Source organism: Loxodonta africana, chromosome 9 (genome assembly GCF_030014295.1).
Source record: "Loxodonta africana isolate mLoxAfr1 chromosome 9, mLoxAfr1.hap2, whole genome shotgun sequence".
NCBI classification, from domain to species: domain Eukaryota; kingdom Metazoa; phylum Chordata; class Mammalia; order Proboscidea; family Elephantidae; genus Loxodonta; species Loxodonta africana.
The window spans coordinates 123,765,130-123,788,900 of NC_087350.1; the positions used below are offsets into that span (position 1 = coordinate 123,765,130).

The window sequence follows — 23,771 nt, forward strand, 5'->3', positions numbered from 1 at the left end:
CTCACAGCACTGAGCCCCGTCTCCCTCTCTCCTCACAGCACTGAGCCCCGTCTCCCTCTGCTCACAGAACTGAGCCCCGTCTTCCTCTCTCCTCACAGCACTGAGTCCTGTCTCCCTCTCTCCTCACAGCACTGAGCCCTGTCTCCCTCTCTCCTCACAGCACCGAGCCCTGTCTCCCTCTCTCCTCACAGCACTGAGCCCTGTCTCCCTCTCTCCTCACAGCACTGAGCCCTGTCTCCCTCTCTCCTCACAGCACACTCCTCACAGCACTGAGCCCCATCTCCGTCTCTTCTCACAGCACTGAGCCGTCTCCCTCACTCCTCACAGCACTGAGCCCCGTCTCCCTCTCTCCTCACAGCACTGAGCCCCGTCTCCCTCTGCTCACAGAACTGAGCCCCGTCTCCTCTCTCCTCACAGCGCTGAGCCCTGTCTCCCTCTCCTCATAGCACTGAGCCCCGTCTCCCTCTCTCCCCACAGCACTGAGCCCTGTCTCCCTCTCTCCTCACAGCACTGAGCCCCGTCTTCCTCTCTCCTCACAGCACTGAGCCCTGTCTCCCTCACTCACAGCACTGAGCCCTGTCCCCCTCTCCTCACAGCACTGAGCCCCGTCTTCCTCTCTCTTCGCAGCACTGAGCCCTGTCTCCCTCTCCTCACAGCACTGAGCCCCGTCTCCCTCACTCCTCACAGCACTGAGCCCCGTCTCCCTCTCTCCTCACAGCACTGAGCTCCGTCCCCCTTCACTCCTCGACGCACTGAGCCCCGTCTCCCTCCCTGGTGACATGACTGAGCCCTGACTCCTTGGCATTTCCTGTTCAGTAACAGGCTTTAAATCCAGACAGAACTGTTTCTAGCTTCTCTCTCGGGCAATGCTCCCCCTGACCTCGTTCACCCTCCAGTGTGACCCATCCCCGGGTAGCGTGTCCCCGTCCTGCCCTCCTCTCCCTTTAGCAAGCACTCAGCGTCTCTTCCTTCCACCTGGAGACTACACTGTCCTTGGGTGTCTTGAGAAACTAGACAGGGCAGTAGGGCACAACTGTTTAAGGGATGAGTCACTTAAGGGACTGTGGGAATTCTGCAGGCCTGCGTGCGGGAGCAGGAGAATGGGCTGGGGAGGGGAGTGGGAGAGTGGGCTGGGGAGGGAGCTCGGGCCTGTGGCATGAGCAGCGCCCTCCATCTCTTCTCAGTACTGCGTTTGCATTGACGACTGCTCCTCCAGCAACTGCATGTGTGGCCAGCTGAGCATACGCTGCTGGTACGATAAGGTAGGTGAGCCAGAGTCTTCGCTGGTCCAGGGGCCTCCCCAGTGTTGGGGGCGGGGGTGACCTCACTGTGGAGACCAAGTGGGGGCAACAGACAGGAAGTGAGATCCTGGCTGGCAGTCATGGGGTGAAGACACGGGTTCTCAAGTTGTTAAGAGGCTCATCCCGGTCATTTGTGGCTGACTGGCCTGTGAGAAGGGGGCTGTTGCTTGTGCTCCCCAGAGGTGGGGGGCGGAGCATCTGTCTGCCTTCCATGGCTGTAGGGACGGATGTCCATCTCTCCTCCCTCGTGGTAGGGAACAGGGTGACTGTCCTCCCAGGTGGTGGGGTGGGTCAGCTCTCTGTCTTCCCCAGTGATGAGGGTGGGATATCTGTCTGTCCTCCCCAGTGGTGGAGGATGGGGGATCTGTCTGTCCTCGCTGGTGGTGGTGGAGGGGATGTCCATCTGTCCTCCCTGGTGTTGGTGGATGGGATGTCTCTCATGGCACTGGTGTGGTTCCGCCAAGCTGGGGCTGCAGGAAGAAGTGTCTGTTTGCTTGTTTGAAAGAACTGTGCTTAGTGCTTGTCGCCTCAAGCTGGCAATGTGTAGAGAGTGGCTGTGTGCCCACAGCCCAGGGGAAGGAAACCAGGCAGTGGTGGCACAGCAGACAGGGCACTGGGCATGGGTGGCGTCGGGGAGCCCAGCACGTGGCCACATCTCCGGAGCTCAGGGAGAGGGCATCTAGAAGCTGACGGCTGTGGTGGTCTGTGGTTTGGGGAGCAGAGCAGGCTGATGGGGGTGAAGGGGAGGTGTGGGCCGAGCAGGCAGCAGACAGACAAGTCTCTGCAAAAGCGGGTATTCAGGGAACGGGAATGGCACACAGAAGGGGAGCCATGGTCACGGTGTGGGGCAGCATGGCCTGTGTTGTTCAAGAAATACCATGGCGTCTGCAGAGCAGGGGTGCAGTCGGGAGAGGGGAGGGGAGGAGAGCGGAGGGAAGCTGGCTGGGTCCCTTCAGAGTTTGAAAGGCCAAAAGCTGGGTCCAGGTGATGGTGAGGGGCCAGTGGTCTCCATAGGTGACCAGAGGAGGAGCAGGAGAGGGGCCCGGGGAACCCTTGGTGGGCTGTGAGAATGTGGGCTAAGGGCGTGACGGAGCAGAGGAGTCTGAGAGGGCTGTGCTGGGGACGAACAGTGGGTCCTCACACCGCGGTCAGCAGCTCTGTGATGTCTGGTTTGAGGCCCTCCATCTGAACAGTCACGGCGCAGTCTCCCCTCTTTGAGTCCCCAGGTGCTGGCTTGACTAGAAGCCATCCTTTTGATAACAGTCGAGGCCATGCCGGGTGCTCTGTGGGAACTCGTGTTGGTGGGCCCAGGAAGAACAGCCCGCAGCACGGTGGCAGCACCAACTGCCTGTCTCTCCCCAGGATGGCCGCCTCCTGCCGGAGTTTAACATGGCAGAGCCACCTTTGATCTTTGAGTGCAATCATGCCTGCGCCTGCTGGAGGAGCTGCCGCAACAGGGTTGTGCAGAACGGTCTCAGGTGAGGCCTGCCCCGCTGAGCTGGACCTTGAGGCTGCAGTGTGCAGAGAGGGGTGTCGGGGCTTTGGTGTGGAGGGAGTATCGGCGCAGAGGGGCATGGGTGAAGCGGGCGTGGAGGGTCTCCACGTGGGACATGCACACGACCCTCCACCACAGACTGGCCCCACTCACTCTGGGCCTCACAGCTTAAGCCTCAGAGCTCTGATTTCCTGCTCTGAGACCCACGTGGAGTTTACAATTTTAATCTTTTTAGTAAAGGGTGACATTGAGAGTCTGTGTTTTAAAAGTTTGAAAATGATTCAGGTTCCTTGAGAAGCTCACTCTATCCAGGCCTGTGTGTATGTGTTCACAGGTGGGAGGATGGTACGTTTACCTGCGTGTGCGCGTGTAAAGCTGATAACGCACCTGTAACCACCTATACTCTGGAAACGCACCTTAAATTACAAAAATAGTCACTTTCTACTCTCTTAGACTTGAATTTGACGCTTTTCATTTTAGGCTCTAAAGAAGGAACAGGGCTGAATCATTTGAGCTTAAAAATGGAAATGGACTTAATGTCTCAATCACTGATGTGACCAAGTTCACACGTGGGGCATATGCTCTTCACCTGACTGGGGTTATTAGAATTCCTTTTTCGTGCCTGAATTTTTGCATCGTCTGTGTTCTTTGCGTCCCCTAACAACATTACGATGGTTTTATGAGACCCACCTTTCTCAAGGAAGGCTTGGCGACGCTGCTTCAGACGCTTTCACCAGGCACCCCAGCCCCAGGCTCTGGTCATGAGCCTTTTCCTCTCTGCGCTCCTGGTGATAAGAGATCTGGGACCTGAGTTATGAGGAAGACAGTTATGCACCATCGAAATATAACTAAATGCTAACTTCCATAATACTTGGTTTTTTTACATTAGTAACTAGAGAACAGAAGGCTGGTGCTCAGCCAACCCTCCCTGTCCTCAGAATACAGCAGACAGTGCAGGGGGCAGACAGAGGACAGACCACCCCACCCCCCACCCCTGCCCCCAGTACCTGGGCCCTGCACATCACAGGATGAGCCCGAGCAGTCCACGAGGCTCCCATGAGGCCACGGAGGCTTCCTGGGCCACATCCCACATGGTCTTGGGCTCCTGAGAGGCTGTACTTGGAGTGCCCCCTCCCCGGGGGACCTGGGCCTGTGTACCTGTCCCTGAATCTCTGCCCAGGAGTGTTTCTCAAGAGGTCGGAGGAGCTCTGCTGTCTGTAGTTCTGTCACCATTGCTGTGTGTCCCCCTGCCCCTTGCTGTGTGGGCTCACTGGCTCCTGCATGGCTATCTCATGCTAAGCAGGGATGGGAGCCTACGGTTCATGGTGTGGTTCTTGTCCTCACTAAGACGTGCTGGGTCCTTTGCACCAGTAAGTGTAAGCCCTTGATAGCTGTGCACACTCACATGTGTGAGCAAATGGCTGAGTCACGTGATTTGTGCTGAAGCCATTATGTGGCTTCATAGGTGAAGTTCTAAAGTGGTTCCAGACGTGAAATTCCTGTTTCTGGTTCCCTTACTAACGTTGCTCGTGTCGGTGATGGGATTATGAGACCCCTGTGAATGCAGACCGGGCCGTGCAGACGTTCCAGCATGAGGTAAGTCTGCAGACATTCCAGCCACTCACCCACTCTCTGCTTCCAGGGCTCGGCTACAGCTCTACCGGACACAGAACATGGGCTGGGGCGTTCGGGCCCTGCAGGACATCCCACTGGGCACCTTCGTCTGCGAGTACGTGAGTCCCAGCCCTCACATGGGCAGTGGCCAGCTGGCCTGGGGGACTACAGGAGGCAGGAGCAGAATTGCAGCCTGTGAGCACCACCTGGTTGCACTGGGGCAGCGTCCATACTGCGTGTTCAGGACAGCAGGGGGCTTCCCAGGGTACCATGGGGATGTGGGATTGGTGGGGTTACAAGGCGCCGCCAGAGCGGGCAGGATGCAGACTTTGGTGTACGGCCCTGACCCCACACACACAGCCAGCAAGATAGCAAGCTGGACAGGGGGTTGCTCTGGATGTTTGTGGTGGGGCCTAGGACTGGCCCTTCTTGTCTGTGCTGTCCCTGCACCTGGCTGTCCTGTCTCACACCCCTCAGCTGAGTAGTTGGTTACATGTCTGTCCCCGACAGGGCAGGTGGGTCTCACTGTCCCGGCCCCTCTATGCAGTGCTGGCATAGGATAGGGCCAGGACTGTGGGGGGCTCGACAAGCGGTCTTCACGCATGAAGGACTAGGGGGAGCAAGTGAGTGAGCGAGAGCTGTGCATCTCGCAGCCGGATTCCCAGGACAAATAGGAACTGAGTCTTCTCCTTCAGTGCGAATACCAAAGACCGTTGTGTTCAGCATTTTTCAGATAAGCCTTTCCCTTTTGTCCTGTGGTATGAAGCAGCATGTCAGGTTCATCCTTCAGTTTCCTTCCTGTCTTTGCCTGTACAAGTGGCTGGAGGAGGGTTGGGGCATGGTGTCCTGGCAAGGCTGGCCCTTGGGCACTCTTACTGTCCTCTCTCTGGCATGGGCTGTGAACGGCTCCCCTGCAGCTTGACCTCGAGCACCGTTTCGTGTGGGCGAGGGGCCCTCCAGAGAGGGCAGTCCGGGCTGCAAACTCAGTGCCTCGGGCGCTGTAACCACCCAGAGCACCACTTCTCCTGCAGGCTTCTGCACCGCCCAGGCTTCTTGTCTTGCTCAGCTTCATGGTGCAGGTGTTTTTGCTACCTCACAGTGCGCGAGTGTGTGAAGAAACCATCCAATGTTGGTGGTTGTCTTCAGCAGGAGGACTGTTCTGGACTTCCAGCCTCTCATATTAGCAGACACAAGTTGCTATATGACTGTCACTGTTCTTTTCTTCTGGAGCCTAGCTAAGTCCTGTTCAGTCACAGGAAAAATTCTCCAAAAATATTTGACCGACATGTGTTTTTGGGTTTTGCCACACTCCCGTGGTACTTTGTTCATTCATTCATTCAGTGACCATTTAAGGTGGGAGATAGCACCCTCCTCATACACCCTTCACCTCTCCCTGCAGGTACGTTGGGGAACTCATCTCCGACTCGGAGGCTGACGTCCGGGAAGAGGACTCCTACCTCTTTGACCTTGACAACAAGGTATGGTACTTAGGTTGGAGCGTGAAGGCCTGAGAATGTCTGTCTTTGCTGTGGGGTCCTGCGGCAGCTGCTTGTTGCTGACAGGTGATGGCCCCTGCTTCCTCATGAACCTTGTCCGCTTCAGTGCTGGTCCTGTGCTGAGGTCAGGGCATGGGGGTCTTCAGTAGGGACCCCTGGCCTCAGGGCCCCAGGGCACACACAGCAAGCAGCTCTCACCCGTCCATGCACTTCTTATAAAGTGGGCAGACCGTCCAGGGCTTTTTGAAAACTACTGGAATATCTTAAAATACATTTTAAGTCTCTATGAGGATCAGTTAAATTCAGGAGGCGCAGGCATTCAAATTGTGGTGTTGGACTGCCAGAAGAACGAACAAACCAGTTTTAGAAGAATTAAAAGTAGAGAGTCAGAGAAAAGGAGGGAATCCCTCCATGAGGTGGGTCCACACACTAGCTGCAACCGTGGTCTCACACGTACCAACGACCATGAGGATGGTGCAGGACCAGGCAGTGTTCCTTTCTGTCGTGCATGGGGTCACGTCACAAAGATGGTGCAGGACCAGGCAGTGTTCCTTTCTTTCGTGCATGGGGTCGCGTCACAAAGATGGTGCAGTACCAGGCAGTGTTCCTTTCTGTCGTGCATGGGGTCGCGTCACAAAGATGGTGCAGTACCAGGCAGTGTTCCTTTCTGTCGTGCATGGGGTCGCGTCACAAAGATGGTGCAGGACCAGGCAGTGTTCCTTTCTGTCGTGCATGGGGTCGCGTCACAAAGATGGTGCAGGACCAGGCAGTGTTCCTTTCTGTCGTGCATGGGGTCGCGTCACAAAGATGGTGCAGGACCAGGCAGTGTTCCATCCTGTTGTGCACGGGGTCACCATGAGTTGGGGCAGACTTGATGGCAGCTGGTAACAGCATAGTTAAAGTGTCAAAGGAACATTACTGATAAATACTTCTAACAACCGCCAGTGTGAGCGTTGAAGGACATTTATGATTTTTTTTGCAATTTTTGGTTATCAGACTGTGTTTTACTAAGGGTATAAAATGAATAACTTCTTTTATAAGGATCAGCACGGATCAGCACAAAGCTGGTTCCCATGAGGTGGAGGTTAAAGATGTCCCAAATGTCCACCTTTTCCAGGCTGCTGTCCCACTCCATCAACTCTGACATCAACTACTCCCTCTCCCCTCAGCACCCTCACTCCCGTGTTTGGGTTCTGTAATCCTTTGTAACATCCACAGGACTCATGAACCATATCAAGGCAATGGCTCACGTGGTTGTGGAGGGGCTGGCATTCCCAAATCCGCGGGTCAGATGTAGGATTCTTCTGACTCAAGTGGCCACAGGGGCCAGCAACCCAAATCAGCAGGCCAGACAGCAGGCCACTGGCTCAAGTCCCAAGAACTGGAGGTCAGACAGTGATGAGCCAGACGCAGGATCCAGGTGCAGAGAGAGAGCCCCCCTCCTTAGTGCACCCACATACATACCTTGGATGCAGGCCACACCCTGGACATGACTTGGGTAACGGTGGGACTTGGGTCACACCCTCCTGCCAGGCCGTGCCAGGATACATGGCACACCAATCCTGCCTCATGAACTTGTAGAGGTTAGAATTTACAACGCATAAAACGAAAGATAGAGTAATTGCATCAGATCACAAAGTGGACAGCCGTAAAATATTAGAATCATGGTGTAGCCAAGGCGACACACACCACCAGCCACCACGCCTTGTTTGCATGGTCATTGTGTGGGAGTCTCAAGGACTGTGGCTAAGGAGCTGTGTTAAGTCATTCGCTGCCCTGCAGGTGTACAGAGCTGTGTACTTTGTAGGACTTGAAGTAATTGTTTCTCAGATACATGATTAGATACATGTTTTAGTTTATTTTCAATTTTAGGATTGGCTTTTTATTCAATTTATATTTTAACTGAGAGGAAAAAGGATGTAAAAAGCTTATGTTGGAAGCCTTGCTTCTGCCCTTGTCATCTGCCCCCACCCCAACAAGGAACCACTTAGAGACATAAAGTATTTCTTTCTCATCATTTCTCCCCTTCTTGCATAGGAGGTGCTCAGGCACCCATGCCCACGGTGGCGTGAGGCACCTGCCTGGGCAGTGGAGGGGAGGGCTTTGTGCCGCTACAACGTGGGCATGTGACAGCATGACAGGATCAGACTCATCCCAGGCCGCCCAGCTCCCCACTCTGTTCCTGGGCCCTGGGGGGTGTCCATGGCTGCCCGACAAGCTCAGTAGCCAGAACAGTGCAGAGCTGCGTCAGGACCCAGGGGCTGGAGCCAGGTGTCACCCCCTACTGGCGGCTTGGCCCTTCTCGCCTGTGGGGCGGCCCCCTGCCTGCTCCAGGGTCCATGTCTCTGCGACACTCTCATGTCAGGAGCATCCTCATTGGGACCAGCTGCTGGGAAGCGAGCGAGTAGCCTTCTAGTCACCCACGGGGTGCGACAGCTCGTGGTCCTGGGGGCATCAGGTGGCATTGCCTGGGGTGGTATTACCAGCCCAAGTGACTCATGCACACATGGGAGCTGTCCTCGAGACTGGGCACCTATGTCTGTGGTTGCAATGTGTGCCCATTCTCTCCAGCCACCCAGAGGCGGTGCAGTGGGTGGGGGTCCATGGAGCACCAGGCCTACTCGGGAGGAGGCCTGCATGTGGAGCCCCCGCGACCTGGCCGCGCTGCTTGTGCTGAGCGCCCTCTCCCGCAGGACGGAGACGTGTACTGCATCGACGCGCGCTTCTACGGGAATGTTAGCCGTTTCATCAACCACCTCTGCGAGCCAAACCTGGTCCCTGTGCGAGTCTTTATGTCCCACCAGGACCTGCGCTTCCCACGCATTGCACTCTTCAGCACCCGCCCCATCGTGGCTGGAGAGCAGCTGGGGTAGGTTCTGTGGGGGAGGTGTGTGAGCATGGGGCAGGGCATGAGGGGGTGCCATGGGAGGGGGGACATGGGGTACCATGTGTGTGTGTGAGAGTTAGGGGGACATGGGGGTACTGTGTGTGTGTGTGTGTGTGTGTGAGTGAGTGAGGGGGACATGGGGGTACTGTGTGTGTGTGTGAGTGAATGAGTGGGACATGGGGGTACCATGTGTGGGAGTGAGTGAGGGGGACATGAGGGTACTGTGTGTTTGCATGTGCACATGGGGGCACATGAAGGGGGCTGCCAGGCACGGGGAGAACATGAACGGGAGGGCAGAGAGGTTCTGGACAGCCAGCAGCTGGTTTAGGTGTCCCGGGGTGGGGGATGGGACGTCAGGGGAGTTGTGCTGTGTCCCGGGGGGCTCTGGCCTGGCCTCATCCATCCACTCCCAGCAGGTCAGCGCCAGGCCTGCCCCCTGGGGCAGCAGAGTAAGGTCCACACGCCCTCCTGCTGCAGAAGCCAGCACCCCCTGCCCCATGGCTGGTCCCCTGTTCACAGAGGGGTGGGGGCTGCACCTTCACAGGCCATACGGGGAAGAGCAGGGCCTGGGCAGGTCTCCCTCAGCGTGGTGAGAGGCTTGCCATCCCTTCATACCAGGGAGAGCTGGGCTCCTTGGCTAGGGTCTGAGACAACAACCCCCTACCCTCCACATGCTCTCTGCTTGAGAAGGGCCTCCGACTCCAGGTCTTCACCGTCGCACGGTCTCATCGCTCTGTGTGGGGTCTGGAGTCACCTTGGGCAGGGCTTGTTAGGGGACCTCCATCATGTCCCACCATCCCTCAGTGGTCAGGCTACAGCAGGGGCCTGCACAACCCTGGTAAGCTGCCTTGATGGTCCCTTAGTCTCCAGCCCCCTCCCGGTCCCTGTACCAGAAACGTCTTTCTAGAAAGCTGGCGGTTGTATGGTCAGGGGCTGCTGGAGCCAGGCTGACTCCAGAGCACAGGCGTCTCTGTTCCTGAGGACCCAGTGAGCCTTCTCTCAGCTTTGCCACCCAAGGCAGGAGTGCAGGTGGCTTGTGGCCGACATGGGTGCTGCTCCAAGTCTTCTTCCTCCACTCAGGGCAGAGGCTTGGGCCAGGCCTGGCCCGCGTTGGCCCTGCTCTCCCCACGGGCCCTGGCCCCCACCTTGTCTGCATCTAGGAATTTGCTCACTAGGTCACCGCAGACCTGTGTGGATGAGACTGAAGAATAGAGTGTCACAGTGGGTGGGGACTTTAACTCATAGAGTGTCTTTAGCTTAGTACAGACAGTTTTTTCAGATGCTGTGATTGGGGTTAGCAGCAAAAGGAATTCCCTGCCAGTTCACACGTGGCTCGGCTTGGAATGTGTGGGGTGGCTAGGATTCTTGGGGTAGGGCTGGCGTCTCTGCCTGGGACACGCAGCACTATCCGTGGAGCCCACCTGAGTCCCTCCTGGTCTCCCCACAGGTTTGACTACGGGGACCGCTTCTGGGACATCAAAGGCAAGCTGTTTGGCTGCCAGTGCGGCTCCCCCAAGTGCCGGCACTCGAGCGCAGCCCTGGCACAACGGCAGGCCAGCACAGCCCAGGAGACCCAGGAGAATGGCCTGCCGGACACCAGCTCCTCCGCTACTGCTGACCCCCTATGAGGGCAGGCGGGGCGGGCAGCTCCAGCGCTCAGTACCGCTTAGACTACGTTTAGAAGACGGGAGCCTGCAGACGTCAAGTGGGCATGAAGTCTCGGCTGTGCCAGCCACCGGAGGAGACTGGGACGACACTGTCTCGGTTTCTGCCAAGCTCCTGGGTGGGTTGGGGCCACCCCAGTGTGAACGCCACGGCCTTACAGCCAGGCGGCGCTCAGGGCTGAGCATAACTTTGGGTCCCCGCAGTGGTGCCTCAGCGCAGGCTGTCACTTCCATGTCTCCCTTTTCCTCCTCTGGCTTTGTGGCGCCCCCCACCTGGGCCATTGGCAGCGTTCTTCTCTGGAAGAGGCCTGTGCAAGGCTACCAAAGTGCCGTTTCCGTGTGGACTCGGCGCCCGCGTGGCTATGTGCTGGGCACCAAGAACGCCGCATCTCCTGACCGCCATCGCCATCCTGGACGGTTGGGACAGCGCCACACCACCCGGAGGAAATTCTGGAGGAAATGTTGGTTTGCTTTTTAAAAGAAAGTTTCTATCTAGCCCTGTTTCGAGCCTCTGGCTGCGTCTCCTTGTGAGGAAGCAGCTTGGGGAACGTGAGGGCTGTGCCGGCTGCCGCCAGTGTGGGCGTGAGCACCACCCCTGATTTTTAAGCCACGCGCCACCATGACAGTAAACTGATTTATTTTCTACCATTAATGAACATTAGGACAGATGACAAATAAAAACACAAACACAGACAATGGTGCTGACCTGGTGTGGTTTCTGCTCACCACGTGGAATACCAACTGTACGCAAGGACAAAGTGGTTTTAGAATAAAGCGCAGGAGAACCTTTTTTAAATGTTAGTCTTGTAGGTGAATAAACTTGGCCATCGCCTTTTGTGTGGTGGCCGGCAGTCACATACTTTTTTTCGGCATATACCTTTTTAAATACTGTAACTAGTGCGGTAACCGTGGGGTTTTTGTGCGACCTTCTAAACATTCACAATGCAGTCATGTTTATTTTTTTCTGTTAAGATGTTTTTGACAGTTTTAAGAGCAGTCTTTTGGCTCAGACCATTTCTTGTTCTGTTTTCAATGAAATCAATAAAAAAGAAGTACTTTAAGTGAGGTTTTTATCACGACATCAGGTTTCAGCTTTTCTTTGCTGCCCATTCTGCCGTCTGACGCCCTAAACCAAGGGCCAGTCGGCCGGGCCAGCCCTGCTTGGGACCTGGCGCAAATGGGAGCTGGGCACGCGGTTAGCTGCAACTTCATTTTCTCCCAGACGTGTCCTGGAGGGCAGACACCACCCCAGGCAGGTGTCAGGAGCATGCCTGTGTGCGTATGTCTACATGTGAGGGCATGTGTGTCTGTACACGCACGTGTCTGGGCATGACATGTCTGCATGTGTGCATGCGTGTCAGTACATGTAGGTGTCTTGTGAACACATCTGTACATGTGCACGTAGGTACGTGTGGGTGTCTTGTGAACACATCTACATGTGTGCACGTCTGTACGTGTGGGTATTTTATGAACGTGTCTACATGCGTGCACATAGGTACGTGCGGGTATCTTGTGAACACATCTGAACATGTGCACGTAGGTACGTGTGGGTGTCTTGTGAACGCATCTACATGTGTGCACGTATGTACGTGTGGGTGTCTTGTGAACACATCTACGTATGTGCACGTATGTATGTGTGGGTGTCTTGTGAACGCATCTGTACATGTGTCCACATGTCTACATGTGGGTGTTTTGTGAACGCGTCTGTGTATGCACGTGTACTTGTGGGTGTCTTGTGAACACGCCTGTATGTGTGTGCACCTATGTCCGTGTGTCTTGTGAACATGTCTGTATGTGTATGCATGTATGTACGTGTATCTTGTGAACATACCTGTACATGTGTGCTGCAGGTCTATGTGCACATGCCATGCGTGAGTCTGTGCACATGTGCCTGAATGTGCTTTTGTGTGTATCTGTGTCTCTGCACACATGTGTGCCGTGTGTCCAGGCACTGAGGTCCAGGCCTCAGCCTGGATCCCAGTGGGGCAGTACCCCCAGGAGAACCCCTGGCTGTGACGATGCCACCTCCCTCCACCTGAGCTGGGCAGTGAGCCCAGGTGGGTGACTGTGGCCAGTGGGGTTGGCAGGGGCTGGGCAGGTAGTTTTCCTCGTGGCCTGCGGCACTGTGGAGGGTGGACAGGCAGCTTCTGTGCTGCTGCAGTGCTGACCAAGGGTGCCAGGGAGCTGGGAGCACTTTCCTCCTGCGAGGTGGAGTTCATCCTGCACCACGGCTCGCTGCAGGAGCCCTGTCTCTGGAGCCCTCTGGTAGGGGTGAGTCCCTGGCAGGTGAGCAGTGGCCCCCAGGTGGGGCCGGTGGGTGGGGAGCGCTGGCAGTTTTGCTAGAGACAGTGCCCTGGACAGACGGTGCTGAGTGCGCCTATGAGGCTCTCTGGGCTTTAGAAACGCCCTACAATCAAGCCCCAGGGTACACATTGCCCCCTCTGGCCGAAGTGCATACTCGGGACACGCTAACCCCAGATCAGACTGGCTCTGTAGGGGTGGCTGTGGCCCTCCCTAGAACCCGGACCCAAACCTGCCTCTGGGGCAGGACTGGCCCGGTCACGCACAAGGGAGAGTGAGCTCTCTGAGAAGCAGCTCGAGGGTTCCGTTTTTATGTACAGAACTCATGGAGTTCTCTACAACAGTAACAATGCACTTTGTCAATAAGACAACCATGTCCCTCGATGTGGGCAGGTGAGACTAACGCAGGTGAGCTTGGTGGGCAGACAACTCCAACGAACAGAGGAGTCCTATAGGCAGGTGACCCTGAAGAGCATTTGAGCTGGTTGGGCAAGTGAGTGTGGTGAGCTGGTCACCCTGAGCCCAGGCTCAGGTCAGGGAGCCGCTGCCTAGAACGGCCCAGCAGAAGGCTGCAGGACAAGACGTTGATGTGTACTGCAAGGAGGCCACACTGGCCTCCAGCAAAGGCCACTTCCTTCCAGGAGGACTTTGGTGTTGGTCTTTACCAGCTCATCCCCTTTTCCTTCTGGTGGATCTGAGCAGATGAGGAGGGGCTCTGGAGGCATGTGGGAGGGTCAGAGCCCAGGCTCAGGATGCTTCAGGGCTGCTCCCCCAGGGAGGCCAGGTGGACAGGCAGTGGCTGGAGCTGGATCCAAGGCACTGCACTGGTCCCCCTGCAGGCCCTGCCCCTCCACAGCACCCCCACTGGGACTTTTGATCTGAGTTCCATTCTGAAGGTCTGTGGACAGACTGGGTTGTTGGTGTTTACTGAGATGCTGCTTGTCAGCCCAGCACCATCTCCAGTGCGGGACCCTCCTGTCATCTCATGGTCTTAGCCACTGTCCCCAGAGTGGACACTCAGCAACATTCCTCCCACTCTGAGGACCGCAAGGTCCTGCAGGTCTGTTCGGTGAGGATGATGCCTTAGGGGCATTTCACCCCCAGTGTGGGATGGAGTCATAGGTGATAGGTGTGGTCATCTGTGATGGGGAAGCCTAGGGTTGAGGGTCTAGGGGGTTGGCTTGTCTCTGAGGAAGGCACGTGCAGAGTGCAGGGCAGGTAGATGTCAGGGCTGGGCAGGTGAGAGCCTGCTCAGATCAGGTGAGCACTCAGGCTGGGATGCAATTATTTCTGTAAAAATTACATTTGTTCATTGACAAAAACACATAAGAGCGAGCTGGAAGAGGAGAAATCCTGTCCTGGGCAGCCACCACTACCAGCCTCCCCTGCGTGTGTCCACGGGCCTTGTGCCGGTTTCCGGCAGATAGATGACACTTCCTCAAACAGCTGCACCGTAGTTAAATCCTCTACCAGTGCACCAGTGCGCGTCCCCGTTGTCCAGCACAGAGCTGTGCTGGGAGGAGGAATGGCACCTCCACCTATTTCTGCCTGAGCAGTTATCTCCTTGGGGAAGGGGTCAAAAGGCATCACATATTGTACCTTTTGGGATACATTACCAAAACACCACCCATAAAATGCACACCAGTTTCACCTCCACCAACAGGGTACAATTCCCCCCAAGCAGCACTGGGCATGAGTCTACTTTGTCCAGTCATATAGAGGAAAAATGATAACGTTAGTGTGTTATTTTGTACTTATTTGATTATGGATAAAAGGAAACATCTCTTTATTAGAAATTGGCCTTTCCATTGTGTGAATTGCCTTTGTGCAAAATTGGGTTGTTTTATAAGTTTATTTATTTGTACGAGCTCTTTATGTATTATAGCTTTATGTTGTTGTCAGTTGCCGACAAGTTGGCTCCAACTCATGGCAACCTTACGTACGACAGAATGAAACATTGCCTGGTCCTGTGCCATCTCTATGATCTTTGATATGTTCAAGGCCATTGTTGAGGTTATTGTGTCTATCCATCTCATTGACAGTTTTCCTCACTTTTGCTTACCCTCTGCTCTACCAAGCGTGACATCAGTCTCCAGCAACTGGTCTTTCCTGATAATGTGTCCAAAGTAAGCAAGATGAAGTCTCTACATACTGGCTTCTAAGGATCATTCCGGTTGTATTTCTTCTAAGATTGATTTGTTAGTTCTTCTGGTGGTCAACGGTGTATTCGGTATTCTTTGCCAACACCACAATTCAAATATATCAATTCGTGTATCTTCTTTTTTCATTGTCCAGCTTCCACATGCATCTGAGCCGATTGATAAGACCATGGCTTGGGTCAGGTGCACTTTAGTCATCAAAGTGATGTATTTGCTTTTTAGAACTTCAAAGAGGTCTTTTGCAGCAGATTTGCCCAATGCAATACATCATTTAATATCTTGACTGCTATTTCCATGGGCATTGATTATTGATCCAAGAAGAATGAAATTCTTGACAACTTTATTTTTTCCTCCATTCGTCATGATGTTGCTCACTGGTCCAGTTGTGAGGATTTTTGTTTTCTTTATATTCAGGTACATTCCATACTGAAGGGTGTGGTCTTTACCTTCATCAGTAAGGGCTGCAAGTCATCTTCACTTTAGGCAGACAAGCCTGTGTCATCTGCATATTGCAGGTCGTTGAGTCTTCCACAAGTCCTGATACCATGTTCTTTGTATAGTCCAGCTTCTTGGATTAATTGTTCACCATACAGATTGAATAAGATAAAAGGATACAATTCTACCACACACCTTTTCCAGTTTTGAACCATGTAATATCCCCTTGCCCTGTTTCAATGACTGCTTCTTGATCCACGCACAAGTTCTGCATGAGCACAGTTAAGAGCTCTGGGAATTCTCTTTTTTTATACCCACATTGTTGTTAAGTGCTGTTGAGTCAGTTCCGACTCATAGAAATCCAGTGTCCAACAGAATGAAACGTTGCCTTGTCTTGCACTATCCTCACAAGCATTGTTATGTTTGAACCCATTGTTGCAGCCACTGTGTTAGTCCATCTTGTTGAGGGTCTTCCTCTTTTCCGATGACCCTTTACCAAGCATGATGTCCTTCTCCAGGGACTGGTCCCTCCTGATAACATGTCCAAAGTACATGAAACAAAGTCTTGCCATGCTCTCTTCCAGGGAGCACTGTGGCTGCCTTTCTTCCAAGACAGATTTCTTCTTCTGGCAGTCTATGGTATACTTAGTATTCTTCACCAACACCGTAATTCAAAGGCATCAATTCTTCTTTGCTCTTCCTTATTGATTGCCCAGCTTTCACATGCATACGAGGCAATTGAAAATACCATGGCTTGGGTCAGGTGCACCTTGGCTCTCAAAGTGAAGTCTTTACTTTTTAACACTTTAAAGAGGTCTTTTGCAGCAGACTTGCCCACTGCAATACATTATTTGACTCCCTGACCCCTGCGTCTGTGGGTGTTGATTGTGGATCCAAGTAAAATGAAATTCTTGACAATGTCTGTCTTTTCTCCGTTTATGGTGATGTTGCTTATTGGTCCAATTGTGAGGATTTTCGTTTTCATTATGTTGAGGTGTAATCCAGACTGCAGGCTGTAGACCTTCAAGTCCTCTTCACTTTCAGCAAGTAAGGTTGTGTCATCTCCGTAACGCAGATTGTTAATGAGCCTTCCACCAATCCTGATGCCACATTCTTCTTCATGTAGCCCAGCTTCTCAGATTATTTGCTCAGCATACAGATTGAATAAGTGTGGTGAATGATGCAACCCTGATGTACACCTTTCTTGATTTTAAACCATGCAGTATCCCCTAGCTGTGTTGGAACTACTGCCTCTTGGTCTACATACAGGTTCCACGTGAGTACAATTAAGTGCTCTGGAAGTCCCGTTTTTTGCAATGTTATCCATAATTTGTTGTGATCCACACAGTTGAATGCTTTTGCGTAGTCAATAAAACACAAGCAAGCATCTCTTTGGTAGTCTCTGCTTTCTGCCAAGATCCATCTGACATCAGCGATAATACCCCTCATTCCACATCCTCTTCTGAATCCAGCTTGAATTTCTCCTAGCTCCTTGTCAATGTACTGCTGCAACCACTTTTGAACTTAATTTCTTGGCATAGACAAGTGAGCACCACCATGTTTGTTGAAACATCTCAGCTGGTATCCTGCCAATTCCTGGTGCCTTGTTTTTCACCAATGCTTCAGTGCAGCTTGGACTTCTTCCTTCAGCACCATCGGTTCTTGATCACATGCAGCCTCCTGATGTGGTTGAACGTTGACCAATTCTTTTTGGTACAGTTACTCTGTGTATTCCTTCCATCTGCTTTTGATGCTTCCTGCATCATTCAATTATTTTGCGCATAGAATTCTTCAAAATTGCAACTCAAAGCTTAAATGTTTTCTTCAGTTCTTTCAGCTGGAGAAATGCTGAACATGTTCTTCTCTTCTGGTTTTCTAACTCCAGGTCTTTGCAGATGTCATTATATTTTACCGTCTTCTCAAACTGCCCTTTGAAATCTTCTGTTCGGCTCTTTTACTTCATCATTTCTTCCATTCGCTTTAGCTGCTCTACGTTCATTCAAGGGCATGTTTCAGAGTCTCTTCTAACATCCATTTTGGTCTTTTCTTTCTTTCGTGTCTTTTTAGTGACCTTTCACTTTCTTCATGAATGATGTCCTGGATGTCATTCCGTAACTCTTCTGGTCTTCGGTAATTAGTGTTTAATGCATCAAATCTATTCTTTAGATGATCTCTAAATTTAGGTGGGATATACTGAAGGATGTATTTTGGCTCTCATGGATTTGTATTAATTTTCTTCAGCTTCAATGTGAACTTGCATATGTGCAGTTGATGGTCTGCTCCACAATTGGTCCCTGGCCTTGTTCTGACTGATGATATTAAGCTTTTCCATCATCTCTTGCCACAGATGTAGTCGATTTGGTTCCTGTGTTTTTCATCCAATAAGGTCCATGTGTATGTATAGTCACCATTTATGTTGGTGAAAAAAGGTATTTGCAATGAAGAAGTTGTTGGTCTTGCAGAATTCTATCATGCAATCTCCAGCATAATTTCTATCACCAAGGCCATGTTTTCCAACTACCAATCCTTCTTCTTTGTTTCCAACTTTCACATTCCAATCACCAGTAGTTACCAATGCACCCTGATTGCAAGTTTGATCAGTTTTGGACTGCAGAAGTTGGTAAAAATCTTCCGTTTCCTCATCTTTAACATTAATGATTGTTGTGTACATTTGAATAATAGTCATATTAACTGGTCTTCCTTGTAGGTGTATGGATATTATCCTATTACTGACAGCGTTGTACTTCAGGATAGATCTTGAAATGTTCTTTTTGACAATGATTGCAGCACCATTCCTCTTTAAGTTGTCATTCCTGGCGTAATAGACCATTATGATTATCTGATTCGGAATGGCCAATACCAGTCTATTTAAGCTCACTAATGCCTGGGATATTGATCTTTATGTGTTACATTTCATTTTTGATGACTCCCAATTTTCCTAGATTCATGCTTCATACATGCCACATTTCAGTTATTAATGGATGTTTACAGCTATTCTCATTTTGAGTCATGCCACGTCTCCAAATGAAGGTCCCAAAAGGTTGATTCCATCCATGTCATTAAGGTCGACTCTACTTTGAGGAGGCAACTCTTCCCCAGTCGTATTTTGAGTGCCTTCCAACCTGAGGGGCTCATCTTCTGACACTATATCAGACAATGTTGCACTGCTATTCATAAGGTCTTCACTGGTCAATTTTTTCAGAAGTAGACTGCCAAGTCTTTCTTCCTAATCTTAGCCTGGAAGCTCCACTGAAACCTGTCCACGAAGAGTGGCCCTGCTGGTGTTTGAAATACTGGTGGCAAACCTTCCAGCATCACGACAGCACACAATCACCACAATACAACAAAATGATAGCTGTATGGAGGCTTTATACCCACACCGAATTTAAACTCTTTATGTGGTAAAGTCTGTTGTGTAACCTCTGATTCTGTATCATATTTAGAAAGACGTTCTCCATCCCCAAATTTAAAAATATTCTCCAGTGCTTTTTTTAGTATTTTAAAGTTTCGTTCAAGTCCAGGTGGAATTCATTTATTGTATAGTGTGAAATGGCAACGCAATTTTTTTATTGAGGTATACTCCATATACAGTGAAATGCACAGATCTTAGGTGTACTGCTAAATGAGTTTTGACAAATGCATACAGCCATGTAACCACCTCTTATTAACATATAGGGCATTTGCATCACCCCAGGAAATTTCCTTTTGTTCCTTCCCAGGCGCCACCCCCAAGAGGCAACCCCTCTTCTGATTTTTTTCACCATAGTTTTGCATGTTCCAAAACTTTGTAGATGGCGTTGTCAGTAGGTTCACTTGTCTAGTTTCTATTGCTCGCGTTTTGTGGGGCATCAGCATATTGATCCTTCTTACAGCTGAGGAGAATTCCATACTATGAATTTGCCAAAATTTGTCTACCCATTCTCCTGTGGGTGTACATTTGGGCTGTTTCCAATTTTTTGTTATTAATCAACTGGCTACGCACATTCTTGTACGTTTTTGGTGTGCATTTGTTTCTGTTGGCCTAGGGTAAATACCTGAAAATGGAATTGATGATTCCCATGGTAAGTACACATCTCACATTGTACGAAACTACCAGATTACACCCCGTGGTTGTGCCATTGAATACGTGCACCTACTGCATAGGAGAGTTCCCATTTCATGAAGTCTTTTCAACCTTGCTTTTAGCCATTCTGTTTGATGTGTGGTGGTTATCTCATCGTGGTTTTCATTTGCATTTCCCAATGACCAATCATGTTGAGCACCTTTTCAACTGGGCTTTTTTTTCGTTATTGAGTTGTAGAAGTTCTTTATATATTCTAGATACAAGTCCTTTGCCAGACAAAGTATTTAAATATTTTCTCCCCATCTGTAACTTGTTCATTTTCTTAAAAGCAATAGTTTTAAATGTTGATGAAATCCAATTTCTCATTATTTTTTTTCTTTTTCATTTGGTGTGTTCTCTATCTTAAGGTATTTTTACCTACCCCAAACTTGAGACGACATTCTCCTGTTTTCTTCTGTAGCTTTAGAGTTTTAGATTTTATACTTGGTGTACTAATCAAATTAATTTTTGTGAATGGAGTGAGATAGTGGTCAGGGTTAATTTTTCTCACATGAATATTGCCAGTTGTCCCAGCCTCCTTTGCTAGTTTTTTGAAGACACTATTCTTCCCCTCCCGCCCCCTTAGCAGAACTTGGCATGTGCACATGTATCTATTCATGGGCTATTCTGTTCCCTTGCTCTTTTCTTTTTGCCATATCTATTACTATGTCTTTATTGTTAGTATCAAGATCTCATGTAGTTTAAGTCCTCCAACTTTGTTCTTAAAGATGATAATTTGATTTTTTTTGCTATTTTAGGTCCTTTTCCTTTTTACATAAATTTTAAAATAGCCATATCAATTTCTACCAAAAAACCTAATGGGATTTTTTTAAAAAAACTTTTAAATAAACTTTATTGAGGTATAATTTAATTACGTAAGATGCACCCATTTTAAGTGTGTAGTTTGATGAGTTCTGACAATTGTATATACCTATATATTTATATATTTTGTACTATGGGGGCTTGCATATTGCTGTGATGCTGGAAGCTATGCCATCGGTATTCAAATACCAGCAGGGTCACCCGTGGTGGACAGGTTTCAGCTGAGCTTCCAGGCAAAGACATACTAGAAAGAAGGGCCTGATGGTCTATGTCTTAGGCTGGGTTCTTTAGAGAAGTAAAACCAGTAAAGCATATAAATATATATATCCTTTGCCATTGAGTTGATTCCAACTCATAGCGACCATATAGGACATAGTAGAACTGCCCCATATGGTTTCCAAGCAGTGCCTGGTGGATTCAAACTGCTGACCTTTTGGTCAACAGCCATAGATCTTAACCACTATGCCACCAGGGTTTCTAAATATGTATATATAAAGAGATTTATATTAAGGAAATGCCTCAGGTGACTATAGAGACTGGAACATTCCAAGTCTGTGGACCAGGTTAGAGGCTCCTCCTGATTCAAACAGCTGCAGGGGCTGACAAACCCAAGATCAGCAATTTGGAGGGCAGGGCTCTTGCTCACAGGCTGTGAAGATCAATGAATCCCATGATTGGCAGATAAGCTGCTAGCTCAAGTCCCAAGAACTGGAAGTCAGATGAACAGGGGGCAGCTACAGTATCCAGAACAGACAAAAGCCAGAATGTCCACTTATATTTAAATGCAGGCCACACACCCGAAGAAACTCCCTTTCAGCTGATTGGCTACTTACAGCAGATCCCATCATGGGGATGATTACATATAAACACTGAGAATCATGGCCCAGCCAAGTTGACACACAGTCTTAACTATCATAGTCTACTTCTGAAAAGAATTAGCCAGTGAAAACTTATGAATAGCAGCAGAACACTGTGTGATATTTTGCCAGAAGATGAGCCCCTCAGGTTGGAAGGCACTCAAAAGACAACAGTGGAACAGCTGCCTCCTTGAAGTAGAGTCGATCTTAATGACGTGGATGGAGTCAAGCTTTTGGGACCTTCATTCGCTGATGTGGCGTGACTCACAATGAGAAGAAACAGCTGAAAACATCCATTATTAATTGAAATGTGAAATGTATGAAGTATGAATCTAGGAAAACTGGAAATCATCCAAAACGAAATGGAGCACATAAAGATCAATATCCTAGGCATTAGTGAGCTGAAATGGACTGGTATTGGTCATTTTGAATCAATCTATGATCTACTATGCCAAGAATGACAACTTGAAGAGGAATGTCATTGCATTCATTGTCAAAAAGAACATGTTAAGATCTATCCTGAAGTACAATGCTGCCAGTGATAGGATAATATTCATACCACTACAAGGAAGACTAGTTAATATGACTATTATTCAGATTTACCCACCAACCACTGTGACTAAAGATAAAGAAATTGAAGTTTTTACCAACTTCTGCAGTCTGAAATTGATCAACATGCAATCAGGATGCATTGATAATTACCAGTAACCAGAATGCAAAAGTTGGAAACAAAGAAGAAGGACTACTAGTTGGAAAATATGGCCTTGGTGATAGAAATGATGCCAGAGATTGCATGATAGAATTTTGTAAGACCAGCAACTTCTTTATTGCAAATACCTTTTTCAACAGCATAAATGGTGACTATGTTGATTACGCAAAGGCATTTGACCATGTGGATCATGACAAATTATGGATAACATTTTGAAGAATGGGAATTCCAGAACACTTAATTGTGCTCATGAGGAACCTTTACATAGATCGAGAAGTAGTTGTTTGGATAGAACAAGGGGATACAGATTGGTTTAAATTCAGGAAAGGTGTGCGTCAGGGTTGTTTCCTTTCACCATACCTATTCAATCTGTATGCTGAGAAAATAATCTGAGAAGCTGGACTATATGAAGAAGAACAGGGCATCAGGATTGGAGGAACACTCGTTAACAACCAGTGTTATGCAGATGACAACCTTGCTTGCTGAAACGGAAGAAGTCTTGAAGCACTTACTAATGAAGATCAAAGACCACAGCCTTCAGTATGGATTGCACCTCAACATAAAGAAAACAAAATCCTCACAACTGGACCAATAAGCAACATCATGGTAAACAGGGAAAAGATTGAAGTTGTCAAGGATTTCATTTTACTTGGATCCACAATCAACACCCATGGAAGCAGCAGTCAAGAAATCAAATGACGCATTGCATTGGGCAAATCTGCTGCAAAGGACCTCTTTAAAGTGTTGAAAAGCAAAGATGTCACCTTGAAGACTAAGGTGTGCCTGACCCAAGCTATGTTATTTTCAACTGCATCATATGCATGTGAAAGCTGGACAATGAATAAGGAAGACCGAAGAAGAATTGACGCCTTTAAATTGTGGTGTTGGCAAGGAATATTGAATATACCATGGACTGCCAAAAAACCGAACAAATCTGTCTTGGAAGAAGTACAGCCAGGATGCTCCTCAGAAGCAAGGATGGTGAGACTACATTTTACGTACTTTGGACCTATTGTCAGGAAGGATCAGTCCGTGGAGAAGGACATCAGGCTTGGAAAAGCACAGGGTCAGCAGAAAAGAGGAAGATCCTCAACGAGGTGGATTGACACAGTGGCTGCAGCAATGAGCTCAAGCATAACAACGATTGTAAGGATGGCGCAGGACCAGGCAGTGTTTCATTCTGTCGTGCATAGTGTCGCTATGAGTCGGAACTGACTCAATGGCACGTAACAACAACAACAAATGGCGATTGTACACATGGAACTCGCCAGAAGGAATATACAGGAATCAAATCAACTACATCTGTGGAAACAGATGATGGAAAAGCTTGATATCTGTCAGAATAAAGCCAGTGGCCACCTGTGGAACAGACTACCAATTCTCATATACAAGTTCAAGTTGAAGCTGAAGAAAATTAGAACAAGTCCAAGAGAGCCAAAGTATGACCTTGAGTATATTCCACCTGAATTTACAGACCATCTCAAGAATGGATTTGACTCATTGAACACTAATGACTAAAGATCATACGAGTTGTGGAATGACATCAAGGACATCATACGTGGAGAAAGCAAGAGGTCATTAAAAACACAGGAAAGAAAGAAAAGACCAAAACTGATGTCAGAAAAGACTGAAACTTGCTTTTGAAAGTAGAGCAGCTAAAGCAAATGGAAGAAATAATGAAGTAAAAGAGCTGAACAGAAGATTTCAAAGGGCAGCTTGAGAAGACAAAGTAAAGTAATATAATGACATGTGCAAAGACCTGGAGTTAGAAAACCAAAGGGAAGAACACGCTTGGCATTTCTCAAGCTGAAAGAAGTGAACAAAAAATTCAAGCCTCAAGTTGCAATACTGAAGGATTCCACATGGAAAATATTAAACAACACCGGAAGTATCAAAGGAAGTTGGAAGGAATACCAAGAGTCACTATAC

General features: G+C 49.6%; 1 protein-coding gene across 8 annotated transcripts in view; it reads left to right on the plus strand.

Moving 5' to 3' along the window:
• EHMT1 (euchromatic histone lysine methyltransferase 1) overlaps positions 1-11,703 on the plus strand; it is a 277,594-nt gene extending 265,891 nt beyond the window's left edge. For 4 of the 8 annotated variants that reach the window (XM_064290814.1, XM_064290818.1, XM_064290819.1 and 1 more), the window contains exons 22-27: positions 1,185-1,262; positions 2,664-2,779; positions 4,439-4,525; positions 5,810-5,888; positions 8,600-8,775; positions 10,241-11,696. In XM_064290814.1, coding sequence (XP_064146884.1) covers positions 1,185-1,262; positions 2,664-2,779; positions 4,439-4,525; positions 5,810-5,888; positions 8,600-8,775; positions 10,241-10,421 — 717 coding nt within the window. In that variant the 3' untranslated portion in view covers positions 10,422-11,696. Of the gene's footprint in view, positions 1-1,184; positions 1,263-2,663; positions 2,780-4,438; positions 4,526-5,809; positions 5,889-8,599; positions 8,776-10,240 lie in introns of all 8 variants that reach the window. The other 4 variants (XM_064290822.1, XM_064290821.1, XM_064290816.1 and 1 more) reach the window with 4 other exon arrangements.
• Positions 11,704-23,771: the final 12,068 nt, after the last annotated feature.